The sequence below is a fragment of the Dendrobates tinctorius genome, unplaced genomic scaffold (genome assembly GCF_039654945.1).
Source record: "Dendrobates tinctorius isolate UK_male_01 unplaced genomic scaffold, ASM3965494v1 ptg000150l, whole genome shotgun sequence".
In the NCBI taxonomy this organism is placed as follows: Eukaryota; Metazoa; Chordata; class Amphibia; order Anura; family Dendrobatidae; genus Dendrobates; species Dendrobates tinctorius.
The window spans coordinates 12226926-12247803 of NW_027361817.1; the positions used below are offsets into that span (position 1 = coordinate 12226926).

The window sequence follows — 20878 nt, forward strand, 5'->3', positions numbered from 1 at the left end:
GAGCTATAAGAATTATTCTTGCCCGATCCTCCCTGATTTTCCTGACTACTACTGGGATCATTGTTATCGGGGGAAATGCATAGGCCAGGATGAACTTCCAGGGTATTTGTAGGGCATCTACTGCGAAGGGGTTTTCCCTTGGATTTAGCGAGCAGAACTTCCTGACCTTCCGGTTGTGTGCGGTAGCGAACAGGTCTATTTCTGGTCTGCCCCAGGCCTGAACTATTTGTTGGAAGACTCGGGGGTTTAGGGACCATTCCCCTTGTCTTAGATGCCTGCGACTCAGGAAGTCTGCTTGTATATTTTCTGCCCCCTTTATGTGCAATGCTGTGATGGATAACAGATGTTGTTCTGCTAGCTGGAAGAGTAGATCTGATATTTGCATGAGGCCCCGAGATCTCGTTCCCCCTGATGATTGATGTAGGCTACTACTGCCTGATTGTCCGTCATGACCCGGGTGTGGCGGCCCTGAAGTAAGGGAAGGAAATGTTTCACGGCTTTTTCCACTGCCCATAGTTCTTTTACATTTGAATTCTGATCGCTTTCTAGTGAGGACCAGGTCCCCTGTATTGTATGGGATCTCAGGTGTGCTCCCCACCCTGTGGCACTCGCGTCTGTCGTAATGATGTCCTCGACTGGTTTTTGCCACGGGACACCAGTTGTTAGATTCTTTTCTACAGTCCACCAGAGCAGGGAATCTCTTACAGCCACTGAGAGACATAGTTTGCCTTCTAAATGCCCTTTTAATTGTTTCTGCGCTGACAGGACTTCCCACTGTAGTTGCCTTAAGTGGTACTGCGCCCATGTTACTGCGGGTATACATGATGTCAGTGAGCCTAAAAGGGACATTGCGTTCCTCAGTGTCATATTTGGTCTTTGTATTGCTGTGCGAGCTAGGCCTCTTATCTTGGTCACTTTCCTCTCTGGTAGGAGGCAGCGTTGTTGCTCGGAGTCCAATATCAACCCTAGGAAGGATTGCTCTTTTACTGGGGTTATCCTTGACTTGGGGATGTTTACTATCCATCCTAGTCCTACTAGAGTTGCTATTACTTCCTTCACTTGAAGTGTGCAGTGGGATTCCGACCTCCCTATTACCAGAAAGTCATCTAAGTATGGGACGATCACTATGTCCCTGGATCGCAGAAAAGACATTACTTCGGCCATCACTTTGGTGAATACCCTGGGGGCTGTAGACAGGCCAAACGGAAGGGCTGTGTATTGGTAGTGTCTCACCTGCCCCTGGATATAGAGCGCTACTCTCAAATATCTCTGATACTCCCGATGGATTGGGATGTGATAGCAGGCATCTTTTAAGTCTATCACTGCCATGAGGCAATGCTGGAACAGGATCTTTGTGGCCGTGTTGATTGACTCCATTTTGAAGGAGCAATTGTCTATCCACTGATTGAGTCTCCTCAGGTTGACAATGGTTCTCCAAGAGCCGTTTGGTTTTTGTATTAAGAAGAGGGGGGAGTAGAACCCCCTTCCTTCTTCTTGCGCTGGGACTTCCTGTAGGACTTGTTTTTTCACTAGTCCCAAGACTTCCGTCTCCAGGGCCAGCTGTTGCTCTTGGGCTTTCCTTCTGGGTGTTATTATGAAGGTATGCCTGGGCGGACGGATGAATTTTATTTTTAAGCCGTCCTTGATTATATTTAGGACCCATGTACTGGGGGAGATATTTGCCCAGGCGGAAAGGAAGAGAGAAAGCCTTCCCCCTACCTCCGGCCCAATGTCATTGGGGAGATTTTTTGGAGGAAGTGGAGGGCCCTTTAAACATATAGCCCGATCCTCTTTTTTCTTTAAAGTCCCAGCTTTTTCTATCTCCCGGGGGACGACCCCTGTTAAATCTCCTCCTCCGAAAGGGCTGCTTCTTAGGTTCTCCCGGAAATCGGGGAAAGCTTTTCTTCCTATCCCCCGCATGCTCCAAAATCTCTTCTAGTTTTTTCCCGAAGAGGAATTGACCATTGCATGGAATGGAACATAACTTGTGCTTCGAGGGTAAATCTCCGGGACACCCTTTAAGCCACAGGGCTCGTCTTGCCGCATTTGACAGGCTTGCTGCTCTAGCAGTCAATCTTGCGGAGTCTGCAGAGGAATCGGCCAGGAAAGCCGCTGCTCCGTGCACCAATGTTAGATTAGCTAGAATTTCGTCTCTAGGAACTCTATCCTTGATCTGGTCCTCTATTTGTTGCAGCCAGACCATGAGGGCACGAGCGGTACAGGTACCGGCTATTGCTGGCTTCAATCCCCCTGCTGAAGCTTCCCAGATGTGCTTCAGAAACCCATCTGCTTTCTTATCAAGCGGGTCTTTCAACACGCCAGAATCTTCTAATGGTAGGGATACCTTTTTTGAGGATCTGGCTACAGCCCCATCAATTTTTGGACTTTTTCCCAGGTTTCTGAGTCCTTCTGGTCAAAGGGGTACCTCCTCTTTGATGTGGAAGGTAAGCCCCCTGACCGCTCTGTCTTTTTCCATTCCCTGTCAATTAGCGCTTTTATTTTATCATTTACAGGGAAGGTACGCTTTCGCTTTTCCTCCAGTCCTCCAAACATTACATCCTCTAATGATTTGGGAGTTTTTTCTTCTTTAAGGCCCATTGTAGCTCTAATGGCCTTGACCAGTTTTTCTACGTCCTCCGTTGGGAAACATGGACGGCCGCCTATATCGCTGTCCGAGGAGGATTCTGAGGACTGCGTAGAGGAAGAGGAGGTGGAGGGGGACAAAGATCTATCCCGCCCCTTCTGCTTTGGCGAGGCCTCTGAATCGGAGCTCCTTCTACGGTTTCTTTTCTTTTTAAGGGCTGCCTTTAGGGAACCTTTCACCTCCTGATGTATTAACTCCTTCAGACTAGTCACCAAATCAGGGGTCTCCTCCTGTATAGTCCTGTTAATACAGTCAGCGCAGAGATCTTTCTGCCACTGATCTGCCAGCGGGTTTTTACAAAGGGCGCATTCTCTATTTTTGGTTTTGCTGCTGGCCTTCCTCGCCCCCTAGTGATCAAACAGAAAAAATGGAACCCCATTACCATAAGGGTGACATTCACGTAGATCACTCACCACCGCTGTCAATCAGGGGTACCGATCTCGGAGGCTCCTCAGATGCACTCGTGACGTTTCTCCTGGACGTCCCAGAGTCATGCCGATTGCGCTTATGACTGCCGCTCCCACCACTTGAGCGACTGCTCCTGGTATGTTGGTGGCTCGGCCTGGCATCTGGCGAGAGGTCTTGCTGCTGACGCTGCTGCTGTCGCTGCTGCTGACGCTGCTCGTCTTGCCCCACTTCCATTCTGAAGCCTTGGGCATGAGTGCGTCTTCTGTGGTCATCCCCCTTATGTAAGGGCGATCCACTGCACTCTCCGCCTCCTCCGGTTACCCCCACAGCCCCTCCCCCCCTGCCATACCGCCGGGATCTCTCTCCACCGATCGGCGTTCTTCACCATGGGCGCCGTCATCTTGGATTGTCGGCGCCGCCTCTGACGTCACGCGGGCACGCCCCTTCCCCAGCGTGCCCTGCGCGTGACGTCAGAGGAGCGCGACCCGGAAGCGGCAGCTCCCTCAACGCTCCTGAGCTTCTCCAGAGTAGGGAATCACCGGCAGAGGGGGAGAGGGCGGTGCGGCAGCCACGGCAGAGCCCCAGGACCCCCGCCGTGCTGTTCCTGCGCCCGCTCAGACGCTGAGCCCCGGAGGACCCGCGGACGGCGCTTCCTCCATCCCGACGCCCAGCGCTCAGGAGCCCAGCCTGATCTTCTACGTCGGCACGGGAGAGGGGCAGGTAAGTGTGACCTGCTGTCTTCAGCACGGGTCCCTGTCAGGACAGGAAACCCAACTGAAGCGAGGGAGAGGTACCGCCCTTTTATCTTCAGTAGGGTTCCTGTCCTGACTGGGCGGATCCCCTCTCTCATGTGTGCCGTCATGGGAGACGGGAAAATGATCCTTCTGATTGGCTAACACGCCGGGGGGCGTAAACAGCTAATGTCCTAATATTGTAGCAATTTCTCGGATGGTTTTTTTCTGTTTTTGCAGCTTAAGGATGGCTTGTTTCACCTGCATGGAAAGCTCCTTTGACCGCATGTTTCCGTCACAGCAAAACCTTCCAAATGCAAGCACCACACCTCAAATCAACTCCAGGCCTTTTATCTGCTTAATTGAGAATGACATAATGAAGGGATTGCCCATGAAATAGCCTTGGAGTCAATTGTCCAATTACTTTTGGTCCCTATAAAAACAGGGTGGCACATGATAATGAGCTTAAACTCCTAAACCCTTCATCCAAATTTAATGCGGATACCCTCAAATGAAAGCTGAAAGTCTGAACTTTAACTGCATCTGAATTGTTTTGTTTAAAATTCATTGTGGTAATGTCTAGAACAAAAATTAGAAAAATGTTTCTGTCCAAATATATATGGACCTAACTGTACCTGCAAGGTGGGTCCACAGTTCCTCTTCACCAATGAGGATGCCTTTAGGAGCCCTCAGATGGATGAGGGTCCAACCCCTTACAAGGGGGAAGGCCACCAAAGGTGACCACCGTATTCCTCTCAGCTTTCTCCGAGTAGAGGGGTGGGGAGGAGAAAAGTAATAAAACACAACGAGAAACCTGAAAAGGAAAATGCATATTTGGGATCAGATCCAGGTCTGCCTTCTACAGACACTAAGCTTAAACTGAGGTACTTAGTGCCTGTCGGTGGGTGTATACTGCTGAGGAGCCATTTTCCTTTTTTTGCATAGTGTCAGCCTCCTAGCGACAGCAGCATACACCCATGGTTACCTGTTTCCCCCAATGAAGTGATAAAGAAAATTGTTTTTGTGATTAAAACCATCTTTTAGGGTGTGACAGCAGCCAAATATAAAAAACTCTATATAAATTTGAAATCGCTGTAATTGCACAGACCTGAAGAATAAATTTGCCTAATCACTTATACCGCACAAGGAACAGCGAAAAAAATAAATTCTTCACCTGCTGTTGATTTTTTCATTCTGCCTCCCAAAAACTAACAGCAAAGCTTGGCTCACATTTATCCTGTGCTCCGCATTGAGCGCTTACATCAGGGTTTCCATGTAAATCTCTGAAATACTTGATGGAATCCCTGGCGTAAGATTCCATAAAATAAGGCAGATGGTGGCATTGTATACACTGTCTGGTCTGTCATCCGGCAGTGTCCGTCTTTTTAGGTGTGCATAAATTGGCAGTCCGACAGTTTTGTGCACTTCTGAAAAGAAGGAAACAGCTGAACAGAGGCCAGATGGAATCCACAGTAACTCTTCTGCTTCATTATAGTGAGTGGCTCCCTTGGGCATTCCATTTGAATCACATCACTCACATTTAGATGGAAACCCCAAAGTAAGGGCTCAGCGTAAAGCACAGGATAAATGTGATCCCAAACATTATGTAAAATGTTCCCAATAAAAGCTTCATCTCAATCCACACAAAAATAGCAAGTCCCCACTCAGGTCCGTCACCTGTCAATGGAAATGTAGGGGGTTTCCACATTACTGGTAGTACAAAGGCTAGGGCTCCTCGCACCCCCCCAAAAAAAATCAAGCGAATTCTGCATTCCTAAATCCAAATGCCCCCACTCCCTTCTGAGCCCCAGTGTCCCTAAACCACATTTAGCGTCCACATTTGGCAATTCTGCAATGATGAGAGCCCTAATTTACGGTTGCTTGTCTCCAGAAGCATGAGATGGGCATAACATACTGGATAGCACAAGATACTGGGCACTACAATGGCAGTTTGTAATTTACTCTGTAATATCTACTTCTCGGTTCTGGAAAACACTCATGGAGTCAAAATAGTCACTACATCTGAATAAATTCCCAAAGTATAATTTCCAAAATGGGGTGACTTGAGAGGGAATTATGCTCTTCTAGCACTTAGGGGCTCTGTATATGAAGTCCGCAAATTTTTCTAAGAAAATCTAAGTTCCAGATGGCAAGTTGCGCTCGTCCCTAAAGAGTCTCGCCGTATGGCTAAGTAGTACTGTACAGCCACACATGGGGTACTTCTACATTCAGCAGAAATTGTGGGACACATTTTGGTGCCATTTTTACCAATTTCTCCTTGTGAAAATCTAAACTCTGGGGCTAAAACAATTTTTGTGGTGAAAATAATTTTATATAATTAGACAGTGAAGAAAAAATTATGCGACACACCCATAGTGTCAAAAGATCATTGCAACCCTAGATTAATTCATCAAGATATGCATTTTGTAAAATGGGGTCACTTATTAGGAGCTCTGCAGATCTGACACTTCATGGGCTCTCCCAGTGGGTCATGGCACCCGCAAACCAGAACAGAAAAATCTGCACTATAATATGGCACTCCTTCCCTTTTGAGCTTTGCACTGTGCGAACTTGGGAGAAACTGCACAACATTTTGCATGGTGCAATTTCTCCTGTTATACTTGTGAAAATAAAAAACTGGGGCTAAAAATAAATTTATGTGGGTAACTTGTGATTTTTTTTTCACAGCTCTAAGTCAATCACCTGGGGGGTTCAAGGTGTTAGGCGTCAGGTTAGCATGTGCAGCAAGTTGCATTTCAGCGCGCACGGCGCATCGTCAAAAGTGCGCAGCACGCTACTTTCACACTGGCAGCGCATGATCTGCGCACCCTATGCTAAAGATAGGGTGCGCCGATCGCATGCGTGCAAATGCGAAAGTAGGCAGTGATCCCGGATGGGGCGGGCAGGGAGCCGGATCGGGGCGGGGCTTACCGACGCAGTGCGCAGCGTTGTTTCAACGCTAATGTGAAACCAGCCTTAGTATGGTTTGGTTAGGGGTTAGGGTTTGGGTTAGTAGGGTTTGGTTAAGGGCTAGGGTAAGGGTTAGTATGGTGTGGTTAAGGGTTAGGGTTAGTAAAGTCATGGTTTGGGTTAGTGTGAGGGGCCAACTAATGTTGGAAAAAAACGCAAACGCGGTAAAAACGCACTAAAAACGCATACAAACGCATAAAAACGCTGCGTTTTTTTCATGCATGCTCATAAAAATGCTTGAAAAAAACGCAGCATTTGTATGCGTTTTTTCCATGCGTTTTTTTTTGCGGGAAAAACGCGCTGCAAAACAAAGCAAGTGTGAAAGTAGCCTAACGAAGGTGAAAAAAGGCTTGGGGGAGAAGGGGTTAATATAAGAGTCCTGACAACCCTTTAATAAGCATACTTAACTATGGTCTAGAAGTTTATTGATGGAAACAGACAACTGCATTTATTTCCTTCTCCACTGTTCTCCAGTAGATGGTTCCTAGGCAGACTATGTACTTGCATATAATGTAATCTGCAATGTCTGAGCTGGTGTCCGTTCATAATGGAGATAAGACGAACATGAAAGCTTACACCAAAACAAATTAACAAACATTTAATTATGATTTGTAAAAGTTTGTCTTTATTTTTTGTACATTTAAGTGAATTATCCATTCCAGATTTAATCCTCATTAAAGAATTTAATTATTTAAATTTATAGGGAACCTGACAGCTAAAAAACCCTATGTACCTTCAGCTATAGTGGTAATCTGCAGGTGAATAGAGCATGTTTGACTGGCTTACTGGATGAGCAGATACAGGGAAAAAATAAAGTCATAGGCCAGGGTCACACTTGCGAGTGTGATGCGAGCCTCTCACGTCAATACCCGGCACTGCCGCCGGCACACGGGACCGGAGTGTGCCGCTGCATAGAAACACATGCAGCTGCACACTCGGTCCCGAATGCCGGCGGCAGTGCTGTCTCGCATCACACTCGCAAGTGTGACCCCGGCTATAGTCTCCCGATAGACACTCCATTTTAGTCATTGAGGAAGAGCAGGGAGCTGAGACAAGCAGCCTGAAAGATACAGTGAGTGCACTGTAATCGCTCTCATGACTGACAGCCGGCTCTGCGGCATCTGTGTGCAGTGTGTGTCATGAACAAGGTGTCAGTCAAGGAGTTGTGCAAGCGATCAAAGCACACTGACTGTAGACTGAGTGGTGACTGTTACAGCTTCCAAAACTAAGCCAGCAGCTACAGGGAGAAAAGAAGGATTCTTGGTACTCACCGTAAAATCTCTTTCTTGGAGCCTTCATTGGGGGACACAGGTTACCATGGGTGTATGCTGCTGTTGCTAGGAGGCTGACACTAGGCAGGAAAAAGGAAATAGCTTCCCCCCAGTAGTATACACCCAGTGACAGGAACCAAGTAGCTCAGTTAGTGTTAAAGCAGTAGGAGAAGCAGCCTAAAACTTAACATATGTACCAACAAAAGGCACAAAGGCCAAAAAATGGTACAAACAGTTAGGGAGGGTGCGGTGTACCCCAATGAAGGCTCCAAGAAAGAGATTTTACGGTGAGTACCAAAAATCCTTCTTTCTTTATCACTTCACTGGGGGACACAGGTTACCATTGGACGTCCCAAAGTAGTCCCCGAGGGTGGGAAACAAAACAATGCAAAGAAAAAAACCTAGGTCTGCTGGTGCATAAGCGCCGCCTGAAAACACCTTCCTTCCCAGGTCTGCATCACACGAGACATGGGTATGAAACTTATAAAACGCTGCAAAAGTACTTGGTTCCTGTCACTGGGTGTATACTACTGGGGGGGGGAGCCATTTCCTTTTTCTGCCTAGTGTCAGCATCCTAGTGTCAGCAGCATACACCCCATGGTAACCTGTGTCCCCCAATGAAGCGATAAAGAAATAACATTTTCTCCCTGTAGCTGACCTGCCAAACCAAATTATTATTTGCTTGGTGATTACCACTATGTCTGCAGGCAACTAGTGTTTGTTAAGCTGCAAGGCTCCCATTAAGAATAAACACATACTTCCTTTGGATGATTGGACACATTCTTCGCTCACACATATGGCAGGGCTCCATTTATTATCACTACAGTCTTTTTCTGTCTGCGTGCTGTAAAGTAGGTTGGCAGTACGTAATTGAAATCAATGGGGTGGGGTAACTAACTAAAAATACTGATATGTTAAAGAGGATTTAATACAAGGGGCTAGTCATAGCAATCATTGTGTTACACATTCATATTCTTACATCTCATTGGGTAATGCATCTCAGACAAATCAAAATCCTTTATCGATGCTTAGGGTCCTACGTGTTACATGTTCTATCTTTCCTGGGATATATTCTGTTAAGCTGATTTGGTAGTTCGCTAGCATCTTGAGCATCAGGCGCAAGTTCAACCACCACTGTTCCTTTGGCACCCTGTGTCTAGATGATAAAATTACAAGAACACACATTAATTTAAAAGCACAATGCACCATTACATACTGTTATATATGTGGCTTAAAGAATGGTAGTTAAAGGGAACCTAACATTCGATTCATGCGGCGAAAACCACAGGCATCAGGAACTAAAGCCAGGTATTTTTTCTCTCTTAAGCGCTTCACTCTTTCCGTAAAAACTTAGTCCACAATTCATCAAAGCTTTGACGCCAAAAAAGTGATGGAAAAACTTTGAAAAAGTTGCAAAGTTTTGTCACAACTATGAGCAGTGCCAAAATTTTGAAACTTGGCGTTCAGCACCACAAAAATAGGGGGACTTAGGGCAGGCGGGAGCGCAGCGAGGTACAGCTTGTCTTATTCATAAATTGTGGCATTCCCTACACCAGAAATCTCTTTTCATTTCTTGATTGGAGTAAGATGTCTGGCATGGCGAACACCACTCGTCGGTCGCTCCAGATACTTGAAGGGGTGTGGCTCCACCATGACCCCTAATCAGTGTTGAAGAAAAAAAGTCTACAAAAGAAATGAAGGGGGAAAAAAAAACAAAACACGCCAGTCTTGGTGAATCAGGGACCATAGTTTAACGATCCAGTCAGGGACTATAGGGAGAGCTTCAAGTGAAAAAAAAGTTCAGCTCTGAGTCTAAGAGAGCAGTTAATGCTCGAAATGCGTACAGAGCTCCTTTGAATTATCCCCATGCGGTAATCCTTTTTTTTGGTATTGAACCGATATTTATGGGAGATGTATTTTCAGTGCCGTAGGGAAGAGACAAACATGATGCATTCACTCACATCACTGCAAGGCCGGCCAAACACATCAAACTTAATATCGGAAAAGATGAATGATGTTATCCATGCCATGTTTTATCTCTATAGAAAGGTAAAATTGTGATAGGAAACATGACAACAATAAAAAGATATCATAAAAGTTGTGGATCTCAAACTTCTAAGAAGACATTGCACATCTCATGACCAACCCCCATGTGAGCTCACCAAGGGGAGGTATGTAGGCGTAACCTTGATCTAATAAAAATCAGAGTTTGAGTTACTGTCATTTGTCAGTCCTGGAAGGTACTGCTTGCTGTGGTTCTGTCCGTTTACCTAAAAAAGGAGTACCTTCCTCCAATAAACTCGGAGCCATTTCCATGACACAAGTTTAGTAGTTTCCTTTCGTTATCCCTTGTATTGCTTGTAATTGGGCAGTATATACCGTACTGTTTTGTTCCCATTTTATAATATCTAATATCTAATATATATATATATATATATATATATATATATATATATATATATACACACACACACACACACACATATATATATACACACACACACACATACACACACACACACACACACACACACACACACTATATATATATTTTTTTTTTCCTTTTATAGATACACTGGATTACATATATAAAATGTAATAGTTCGGTTCTTCTTGCTCTGTAAACTGCACCCCTGAAGCAATACGCTACCTGTAACTGGTGTCCAATCGACCTGTATATACGATTGGTGCTGGTAGCCAGTAGTTTTTTTTGCTATTTTGGAGTTGGCAGTGACCTTATTACATTATATATTTATTTTTTCTTCCATGCGTTGAAATCGGAGGTGTATATATGATATGCTCACTGTGAGTTCACCAATAACCGGCCTACACAAATACAAAGGCAGGTTCTGGTGCAAATAAACATCAGACCCAAAAGAAAATAAATAACCGGCCTCGTAGTGTAAGCAGCTGCGGCCCATCCATCACTCGTCGGTCAACTGCTTAACTGTCCTGACGATTGGAGACAGCGGAGCTGCGTCCCCTGACAAACTGGTGGCAATGGTGAGATCTGCGAAATTCCCACTGCTCTCATCTCTGACAGTCCACAGCCAGATCATTTAACTACGATCAATTTTGCAGCCAAGCGTTGATTTCGGATGCCTGTGGTTTGAGCCTTTACCTTCATAGAGGGTTACCTCTTTGCTCTCCGCTTACTCCTACACTACAAAACATACTGACATTACCAGAATTTTTAATGAAGCTAGGTTTCTAAGATAAGGATAATCGATTGTGGACTAAGGTCGGTAATTACAATTTGTGTACGTCACTATGGAATATAGTGTTGCTATATAAGAAACAAAGACATTTACAGAGAGATTCTATTCTCTTCAGCTAGTTATGGATACTTACTCAAAGTCAGTTACTTTTTTCAAGTCACAAACAGATGTAAATGCCACAACTTTCTTCCTAAGACCTATTACACAGGCTGTGTCCGGAGAATTTGCAAATACACGACCTTCAATTAAAATAAAAAAAAAAAAAAAAAAGAGAGGCAATTAAAATTAATCTAGCGAGTAAACTGGAGATCCTTAGAAGTATTATAAGTAAGTGTCTATTAGCCATCAGTTATATATTAAGGGATTGTGGATGTCACTGAAATGGACAAAAGGGATACACTGACCCATCATGGCTTTAGTCCACATTTCCTAAACTACAAAAAATATGGGAAAGCTGTATATCTTTGTACCGTGTTAGCCAGTAGATAGAAAAATATCTGAATATTTTTCTACAAAAAATATATAACTCATTTCTAATATCACACATGATGTCTATTGTACATGAGTCATAATGGAAATGTTTAACCAACATTAAACAAGTGGCATGCTTGGCAATGGGACTAAACCAAACAGGTGTAAAGCAATGGAGACTGTCACGCCTTGCGCCATGTTTGCGTTTTCAGTGAATCGTATACAATGATAAATGGGGTGAAATGGTAAATTGATATATTTTAAACCCATTTACCTTCAGCTATAACCGTGTAGAACAGAGGTCAAGGAAAAAGAAAGAAAAGCTATTTCAAGCACAACACAATGTGATATCTGGGCAATAAAAGCTCAGCATATATGCAAAAGCTAAGATAGTTACACACATGAATATATGTGTATAAATATACACACACACACACATATAGACACATACATGTACACACACATTATATGCACACTCATATATACAGTATATGCCTGGATCATCTGGATGGTCCACATGGTAGATATTACATGCACGATTACTCAGAACAAATAAGGGCAACATATGCATCAGCCCGTATGGCTAATACACAGCATCTAAGGCCTGTTTCACACTTCAGTTTTTTTGTGTCAGTTAAAATCCGCCAAAATGGAAGAAAGCGGATCCGTTGGTAACTGATGTGAACGGATGCCACCGGACCGTTTTTTTGACGGATCCGATGAATGAAGAATTTTAAAGAGAGAGAGAGAAAGAGAGAGGGGGGAGAGAGAGAGAGAGAGAGAGAGAGAGAGAAAGAGAGAGGGGAGAGAGAAAGAGAGAGGAGGGAGAGAAAGAGAGAGGAGAGAAAGAGAGAGGGAGAGAAAGAGAGAGGAGAGAAAGAGAGAGGGAGAGGGAGAGAGGGAGAGAGAGAGGGAGAGAGAGAGAGAGAGAGGGAGAGAGAGAGCGGGAGAGAGAGAGCGGGAGAGAGAGAGCGGGAGAGAGAGAGCGGGAGAGAGAGAGCGGGAGAGAGAGAGCGGGAGAGAGAGAGCGGGAGAGAGAGAGCGGGAGAGGGAGAGAGATCCTGCAGCAAAAAAAACATTGCATGCTCTGTCCAGGCATGTCGGCGGACGCAAAAAAATTGACGGATCTGCAAAAAAACGGATCCAACGGATGGCCATCCGTCAAGATCCGCCGGTAATGCAAATCAATGGAGAAAAAAACGGATCCACCAAAAAAAAATGGCGGATCCGTTTTTTTGGCAGAACGCCGGATTTTGACTGATGGTCAAAAACGGAACTGTGAAACAGGCCTAAGCCATTCCCAGCCTAAAGGTCATGTCAATATGGCAAGTTCTCACACTTAACACAGAGAAAGAATGAATGATCATGCCCTGGAAAAGCCATACCAATAATAGTGATAGTAAGCCAAGTAACTAAAGCTCCTAATGGATGACTGGCAGACCCGTGACTGACAGACACAGGGCTCTCCAGGATGCAGCCACTACTCATCCCATGCAGAGTACTCACAGTACGTGAACAGAAGAACAGAGCAGGGCTTGGAAGAGCAAAATATGGATGACATTAAAATAACCCAAAACATGTCTCTAGGAAAGACGTAATTGAGCTCTAGTTTATTAACCAAGCTATTATAAACAGAATTATTTTTCTTCAGTGATTATATCCAAATTTTGCCAATACATAGAGATCAAATGTCTCTCTTGTTCTTCATTTGGTAAATGACCAAGTTGTAATTCAAAACACAGACAGTCCCGAACAAGGAAGAATCAAGGTCCATCAAGAGAATCATTAACGCCATCATTAACTTTCCTAAACATGGTACCATTTTTTGTAATTTTCCTGTTTTTTTTTTGTTTTTTTTTAAAGCAAAACTATTGTAAATGTAAACATAAAAAAACAGTGTTCAGTATCAAGCATGGATAGTAGAAACGTGATACAAATGAAAAGCACAGTCTTATCTATCAGTAGAGGGGAGTGCTACATAAAATTTAAGGAGTGGACGCTTATTGTAAGAGTCAATTTAGCTTCTATTGGAGTGAGACCATAAATCCAGCTTCATTTACCCCCCACTGTTCATAGCTAAACACATCTAGATTAAAAGAGGCAAAAGCGGAGTAAAATAGCAAAAAGACGAACGACATACAGCTCTGGCAAAAATAAAAGAGACCACTTCAAATTGTTCAGTTTGTCTGATTTTTCTATTTATATGTATATTTTTGAGTAAAATGTGAATTGCTCTTTTAGTCTATAAACTTCTGACATGTCTCCGAATTTCCAAGCAATTCATTTATTTTTCTGAAAAGGAGAAATGGTCAAAATTAAAACCATTTAATTCAGATAATGCAAAGAAAACAAGTTCATAATCATTTAGAAACAACAATACTAATGTTTTAACTCCGGAAGAGTTCTGAAATCAATATTTTGTGGAATAACCATGATTTTTAATCACAGCTTTCATGCGTCTTGGCTGCTTTCCACCAGTCTTTCACACTGCTACCGGTGCAAAAATGTAAGCAGTTCTTCTTTGATGGCTTGTGACTATCCATCATCCTCTCGATTACATTCCAGAGGTTTTCAATGTGGTTCAGGTCGTGAGATTGGGCTGCCTATGACAGGGTTTTGATGTGGTGGTCTCAATTTTTCCCAGAGCTGTACATTCCCTGTGATTAAATACCAATGAAGGGTGTGCACTTCGGGCCCAAAGATTAGTTTGGCACTGGAACCAATATAAAAACCCAAGTGTCAGTGCTGTCCCATTTATGTCACACTGACCTGCTAAGCATCCAGAGACTTTCCTAATAATCAGATATTGTCCAAATTGGACAATCCCATTAAGTTACATTATGGTTTCTTTACTGCAGATTTTATGCATCATCACAAGTTTATTATTGTAGACACTGCTATACAAACCATAGTGGCAGAAATATACATAAGCGCACCCTGAACATAAGGTTTGGTGTTATTTACCCATATTTAAGCCATTTACAGTTTTAACTTACCGGTAACCCTTTCTTTTGCATCATTACCTAACTGGAAGGAAACCAATCCATATTGTACAGAAACCAATTTCGGCCACAGATGTTGCATCACACAGTCACCTAACGCCATTAAAGGGGTTGTCCGGTCTTTTCACATAATCTCAGTGCATATCTGGGCTGCAGAATGTTGACAATAAGTAATTTACCTTCTGTCACCAGCTTGCAGGGTTTTGTAGATATCTTCAGATGCTTCTGAGCAGAACGTCCGGGGGGGGGTGTTCTGGCACTGAAATGAGAACTGGTCGTTTCCTCCTCACTATAGTTTCACTTTCCATAGATCACTGTTCAGTGTGTGTCTGGGGGAGGAGCAGCTGGGTGGTTCTGCTCTCTGCACTGAGGCTGCTAGAAGGGGAGGATTTGTTACTGTGTGAGGAGAGCTTGTTCATGTGGTCGGGGAGGGCCTGTTGCTATGGAGGGTGGGGTTTTTGCAACAGAGGGCAGGTTTTTAGTAGAGTAGGAGGAAACGACCAGTTCTCATTTCAATGCCAGAACACACCCCACCTTGGATGTTCTGCTCAGAAGCATCTGAAGATATCTACAAAACCCTGCAAACTGGTGACAGAAGGTAAATTACTTATTTTCACCATTCTGCAGCCCAGATATGGACTCAGATTATGTGAAAAGCCCGGACAACCCCTTTAAGGATTTCCTGATCAAATGGATCTTTAAAAACATCTCGCATCCTTCCCGTACAATGCTAAGATCTACAAGAATGGTTAGCCTAAACTCCTACTGCACAGACGCAAGCTGCTCCATCATAATGGCCGCACAGGAAAAGTGACATCCATAGAACGAGAAAAAATGACGGGATCTGCTTAACTTACCTCTTCGATAAGACTCTCTAAGTTTTTCTGAAATCCACAACATTGACTTGACTCCAAGTTTTGTTCCATAATTTCGATCAAAAGGGGTTGGTGCGCCCCCCTAGTTTACAGAAAAGGATTAAGTATTACATTGATAAAATAAAGACAAATTGGATGAGAACGTCTCATTTTTGGTCAATTATAATCTACCATCACACAGAAACATTACATAGCTATATTCTAATATTTGTCCACGCTACATTCATATAGAAGAACAAGTTTAACCAAGGTATTACACTCTAGCCAAATAATAAGTATAAGACCCTGAAAAGGATCTGAACCTACAAATGGAAAATTAACCATTTGGTCGTGCAATGTTATTTACCTGCTGCAAGTGTCCAAGAACATTTGTACGACAGTCAAAAATGCCATTTCCTTCAGCGGAGTAAAGATTATACAGAAATTCGGTGGTATAGAAGTCATGGCATTTCTCATTCCTGCAGAATGCACAGTATGGTTACTCTGTGTACATTGCTCGTTATCGGGATGCAAAACATTATACAGACAAACAAGGAATAATGAAGATCTCATTCTAAGTACATATCATTGTTGTGTCGCCTTTTCCTTTCATGTCCGCTTCTCTACTTCTTTGTGGATTGCTAAGTGTTTTAAAACAAGCGGATGGTTGGCATAACTGCATGATTTAGGATGGAGATCATACAGTTTTCAGGGGCAGATGAATAATGAGCGCGGTGAATAGATCCCAGGAAGTGGCGACAGACGTTCTTACTCCAGGCCTAGCGATTGCATACTCCCCAGGTTTTGGGAAGGTGCCGGAACGGCCAGGTGTTACCAAAGATTAGATCTACGGTGAAGACAGGAAGCTATAAAATAAGGTTACATACATCGCTTCCCAAACAGGGGAGCACAACTTATGATGTAGTTTAGAAGAACTTTGTGCTCTTAAATTTGGACAGACAAAAATATTAATAGAAAAAGGATATAAAAAAATGAGGTCCCAGAGCTCTATCTACAAATCTAGGAATTTTGAGTAGGAATTATAACAATAGTTTCCTCTAAACCTTCTTCTAAGACAAATCCGTCCTCATAGTAATTCCAACCACTATCAGACAGAATTTTAGGAATAAAGTTTTGTGAAAATGTATACCTCAGCACAAGTCCTCTCTGAATATCAGTCTTCATTTTTTCTGTTAGATGTTCCACATTAGACTAAGGACACAAAGAAACAGACTATTAGCGATCAATGCTTAAAGCACCGCTCCAATGTTTGCTTTTCATGTTACCACTGGAGTGGTGTCACAAATGTTAGTACCCTTGCTGAGTACCCAGTTTCTCCGGGTGGGCGAGCCAGAGGTCCTTACTCAGTGTCAGGCCAGAAAGTGAGTCTCAGACTTTCATTGAGATCTTGTGATCGTTACCTCTGACTTCCGTTCAGTCAGAAATTACGGCAACAAGATGACAAATCTGGAATGGAGGGAGTTGCGAACACCAGAAGACAGCTGGTGGTAAGTACAATACTAGGGGCAGGGAACAGACATTAGTAGCACCACTCAAGCAACAAAATAAAAGCTTGAGTGGTGGCCTTCAGTGGAGAACATCTAACACAATATACAATAAATTATCTTTTTAGTACACAGACACACTCATATGTGGCCCCACTGATATGAGATCAAATATCAACTAAACAGTATTAGGTTGTTTTTAATCCATCATATGGTTCCAGAGATACGGAATTTTTATTTAGCTGTCATTTTTATTGAACTTTAGGGGTGTGTGACCCACAGAACTCTCTGGGGACATGTCTTTAGGCTGCCCTGTGATTGACACCCTCATGGTAGAAACCATAAGGTTGTGTACCCACGTAAGCGTTTTTTTCGCATTTTTGAAGCTTTTTTTCCCCTGTAAAAACGCTTCAAGATCGCACACAAGAAGCATCTCATTCATTTTAATGAATTCCGCACTTTTAGTGCACATTGATAATAATATTAATAATCTTTATTTTTATATAGCGCTAACATATTCCGCAGCGCTTTACAATTTGCACACATTATCATCGCTGTCCCCTATGGGGCTCACAATCTAGATAAACTGATGTGTTTTTTACCGCGAAAAAAACACATCGCTGTAAAAAACGCAGCATGCTCATTAATTTTGTGGAAAAATCTGCATTTCTAGCTATTTTCTATGAGACTGGGGATGCGCGGAAAAAAAACGCATAAAAAACACGCATTTTTTGCGCAAAAATGAGCAAAAAAACATGCGGGAAAAAAACTGCGCGTTTTCTGGGAAGGAGTCCGGTTTTCATGCAGAAATTTTCTGCATATGTGGGCACATAGCCTAAATATTAGCATCATCTTAGAAGCCCAGGTCCTATTTGGGTACACACTTTCTTCACTATTCAGTATACACAGGACTACCTCGCATCAGTTGCCCATTAGATAGAGCAGCCTACACAAACTTTCACATGACATTCTCTGGGTGAAGCCAGACTATTATCAAAGGTATGAGAATTGTGAGACAGATTCATATTTGTGAAATCAAGTACTATCCTAACACAGACTGACAGTGCAGAATAGTCCATAATCAATAGCAATTAGGTCCCATATTTGCCAAGAAGGATTACTAATAGTTGCCACAAGTTACATCTCCATCTGCTAGCATTCAGTGCCATAGCTTAGTCCTTTCTTGGTTAAATGTGCGATAATTAACATTGTTCTATAGGACAGGCTTTCATTTCCAAGAGTTTTGCAAAACAAAGTGTCAACAATGACTTTACAGGAGCCTTACAATGATCAGAAAGTCGTAGATTTCACATCTCACCCTTAAGTCATGAATGTTGAAATTATCTTCATAGATGTAGGCAGCGTCAGCGCCGACCGCTATCCCTGCCGTGGTAGCCAGATAGCCGCAGTATCCACCCATGGTTTCCACGATGAAGACACGGCGCTTTGTACCAGAGGCGGATTGTTTAATGCGATCACAGCTCTTAAAACATCAAGAAACAAAACTGTTCATTAATTTGAGATGTCCAGGATTTTTTTTTTTTTTTACAAACATTATGTCAAGCGTGAGGAAGTATATTCCAAGTCAGGGATTGTCCAAACGGCCATTAAAGGGAACCTGAAAAATCTGTCCAGTCTGCACGCACCATGTTACAGAGCAGGGCCAGTGGAGTAGCGTAATATGCAGTGTTGTGAGAAAAGAGGCAGTATAACCTGTGGCTTTCATCATTTAGTCCTCGGCTCTTTTTGGGACTTTCGGTCCAGTAGGCAGTCCGATCAGTGACTGACAGCTCTGTATGCACAGATACACATTGAAAGCTGTCAGTCAATGGTGGGACCGCCCACTGGGCCAAAAGTCCTAGAAAGAGCAGAAGCCTAAATGACTAAATCACAGGTTATATGAATCTTATCTCACATACATGGAGAGATATCTGTAACATGATGCCTGCAGACTGGATTGAATTATAATGGCGACAGGTTCCCTTTAAGTACAAGTCATTTCTACCTGGCATTCTAAAAGCACACAATCCCATACCTGCACTAACAACAGTCAGGATTGGAAGCGTGTTTTTCAGCCCCAAACGCTGCTAATCTGACTACTACCCTGCAATACACTTACACCATGGGAAGGGGCTTGTGTGGAGAGGCAGCAGCAGCAATCCTGTGGAAGTGATGTCAGTATGTATCACTCAATAACCTGCAGCCCCCCCAACCATGTGCTCTGGTCAGTAGGTTATTGGGATGAATCTGGAAACAAGGTGTGGTCATAGTGTCCGAGGCTGGGATCTATTCACACATCAGAGTCATTGGTCAGTATTTCAACAGTATCTGTATGCCAAAACCAAGAAGTGTCTCCAAAACACAAAACCGGTGACAATCCTTCAATCATAGTTTTTCTCAAAGTCCCACGTCTGGGTTTGCCATACAAACCCTGATGCAAAATATTGACCAAATACTGACATGTGAATAAGCCATTACAACCTAAGGGTGGTCTCACATTAGCCTTTTTTTTAATGCATTTTTGGGCCCTTTCCTCTACATTAGTTTAAGTCAGAAAATGTTGTAACCAGATGTCAATATAAAAATTAAAATAATAATTACAGTTTGGCTTGGTAGCATTTCCAATCCAGCTTTTTTTATTTTTTTATGCTGCTTTCAGGTCTTACAAGGAAGAACTGACCAAACAAAAATCCCACTAAACTACAAAACAACTGTGTGCAGAAGATGCCCAACGTTCACTTTGACATTGGAAGAAAGCTCATTTTATTTTTTGCAAATTTGTAAATGGGGGATAACGTGCCGATCACTTCTGGGTCTGACGATTGAGACCACCACCAATCTGAGAATGCCCCTCCACTCCATTCATTCACTAGGAGGTGTATTAGTAAATTACATAAAGAAATATGTACGAGCAGAACTTCAGTGTCACAACCTAATATCTAAGCTTTGTTAACTCTTTATTGGAAGAAAATACCCAGAAATTCTGCTATTGTTCTTTGACAATTTCAATTTTACGCTTTTCATCTGCTGCACAAATTAGAGCGTTGACTTCTTTCTATCAGTCAACACGATTATGGGTTTATTTAGGTCTTATTGCTATTGTAAGTAAAGAAGGTGTAGTCAGCTTACCCATCTGCAATGCAAACCCCTAGCCTGCCAACGGCCGGCACGGACTGTGGTGAGCATCCACATCAATTAGGAGCAAGAGAAAAAAACTACACCTTCTTTACTTATCCACTGTGAGTTTTTTAGTCGTGCTATTACCGGGTCTATAATCCCTCTTAAATGCAATAAGGACAACTTGTTCACCATATAGCATTTATAACACCTATCTCCTTAGAGCTTTTCTCTATTAAAAAATTTTTTTTCTCATGTTTTCAATCATGGATCCTCTCTACATAAGAACTTTATAGATATTGATGACCATACAACAAGGCTCACTAAGGTAGCCTCAGTGTTCAGTAATGAAACACCTGACTTGATAACTGAAACTAACGATTTGAGAACTTTAATGCTACAATTGGAGAAAAATATTGTCAAAGAGATGAATACGTGGTGGGATCTGACTACTCTGAAAACATACGAGTCCAAAAGTATGATCCCTAGAGGATTACGTTTAAAAAAGTACCTACAAGAATTTTTAATGAAGATTTTGAAAAGGAATGGTACTCCATCTTGAGTCAATGTTCCCTCAAGGTCATCTCTTTAATAAAATATGAGGACATGGAAATGAATACTGTCAAACAGGATATAAAGAGTCTGCAATGCTCTTTGGAGGTGCACACCAGTTATAAAGATTTTAAC

At 42.9% G+C, this 20878-nt stretch overlaps 1 protein-coding gene across 3 annotated transcripts in view; it reads right to left on the minus strand.

Annotated features, from left to right (window-relative positions):
- Positions 1–7336: 7336 nt before the first annotated feature.
- Positions 7337–20878, minus strand: part of LOC141049869 (ATP-dependent 6-phosphofructokinase, liver type-like) — a 67916-nt gene continuing 54374 nt past the window's right edge. For 2 of the 3 annotated variants that reach the window (XM_073546711.1, XM_073546710.1), the window contains 6 exons: positions 18393–18557; positions 16720–16781; positions 15937–16048; positions 15573–15672; positions 11376–11481; positions 7337–9180 (listed from right to left, as the gene is read on the minus strand). In XM_073546711.1, the coding sequence (XP_073402812.1) occupies positions 9033–9180; positions 11376–11481; positions 15573–15672; positions 15937–16048; positions 16720–16781; positions 18393–18557 (693 nt within the window). In that variant the 3' untranslated portion in view covers positions 7337–9032. Of the gene's footprint in view, positions 9181–11375; positions 11482–11987; positions 13248–15572; positions 15673–15936; positions 16049–16719; positions 16782–18392; positions 18558–20878 lie in introns of those variants that run through there. The other variant, XR_012220460.1, reaches the window with a different exon arrangement.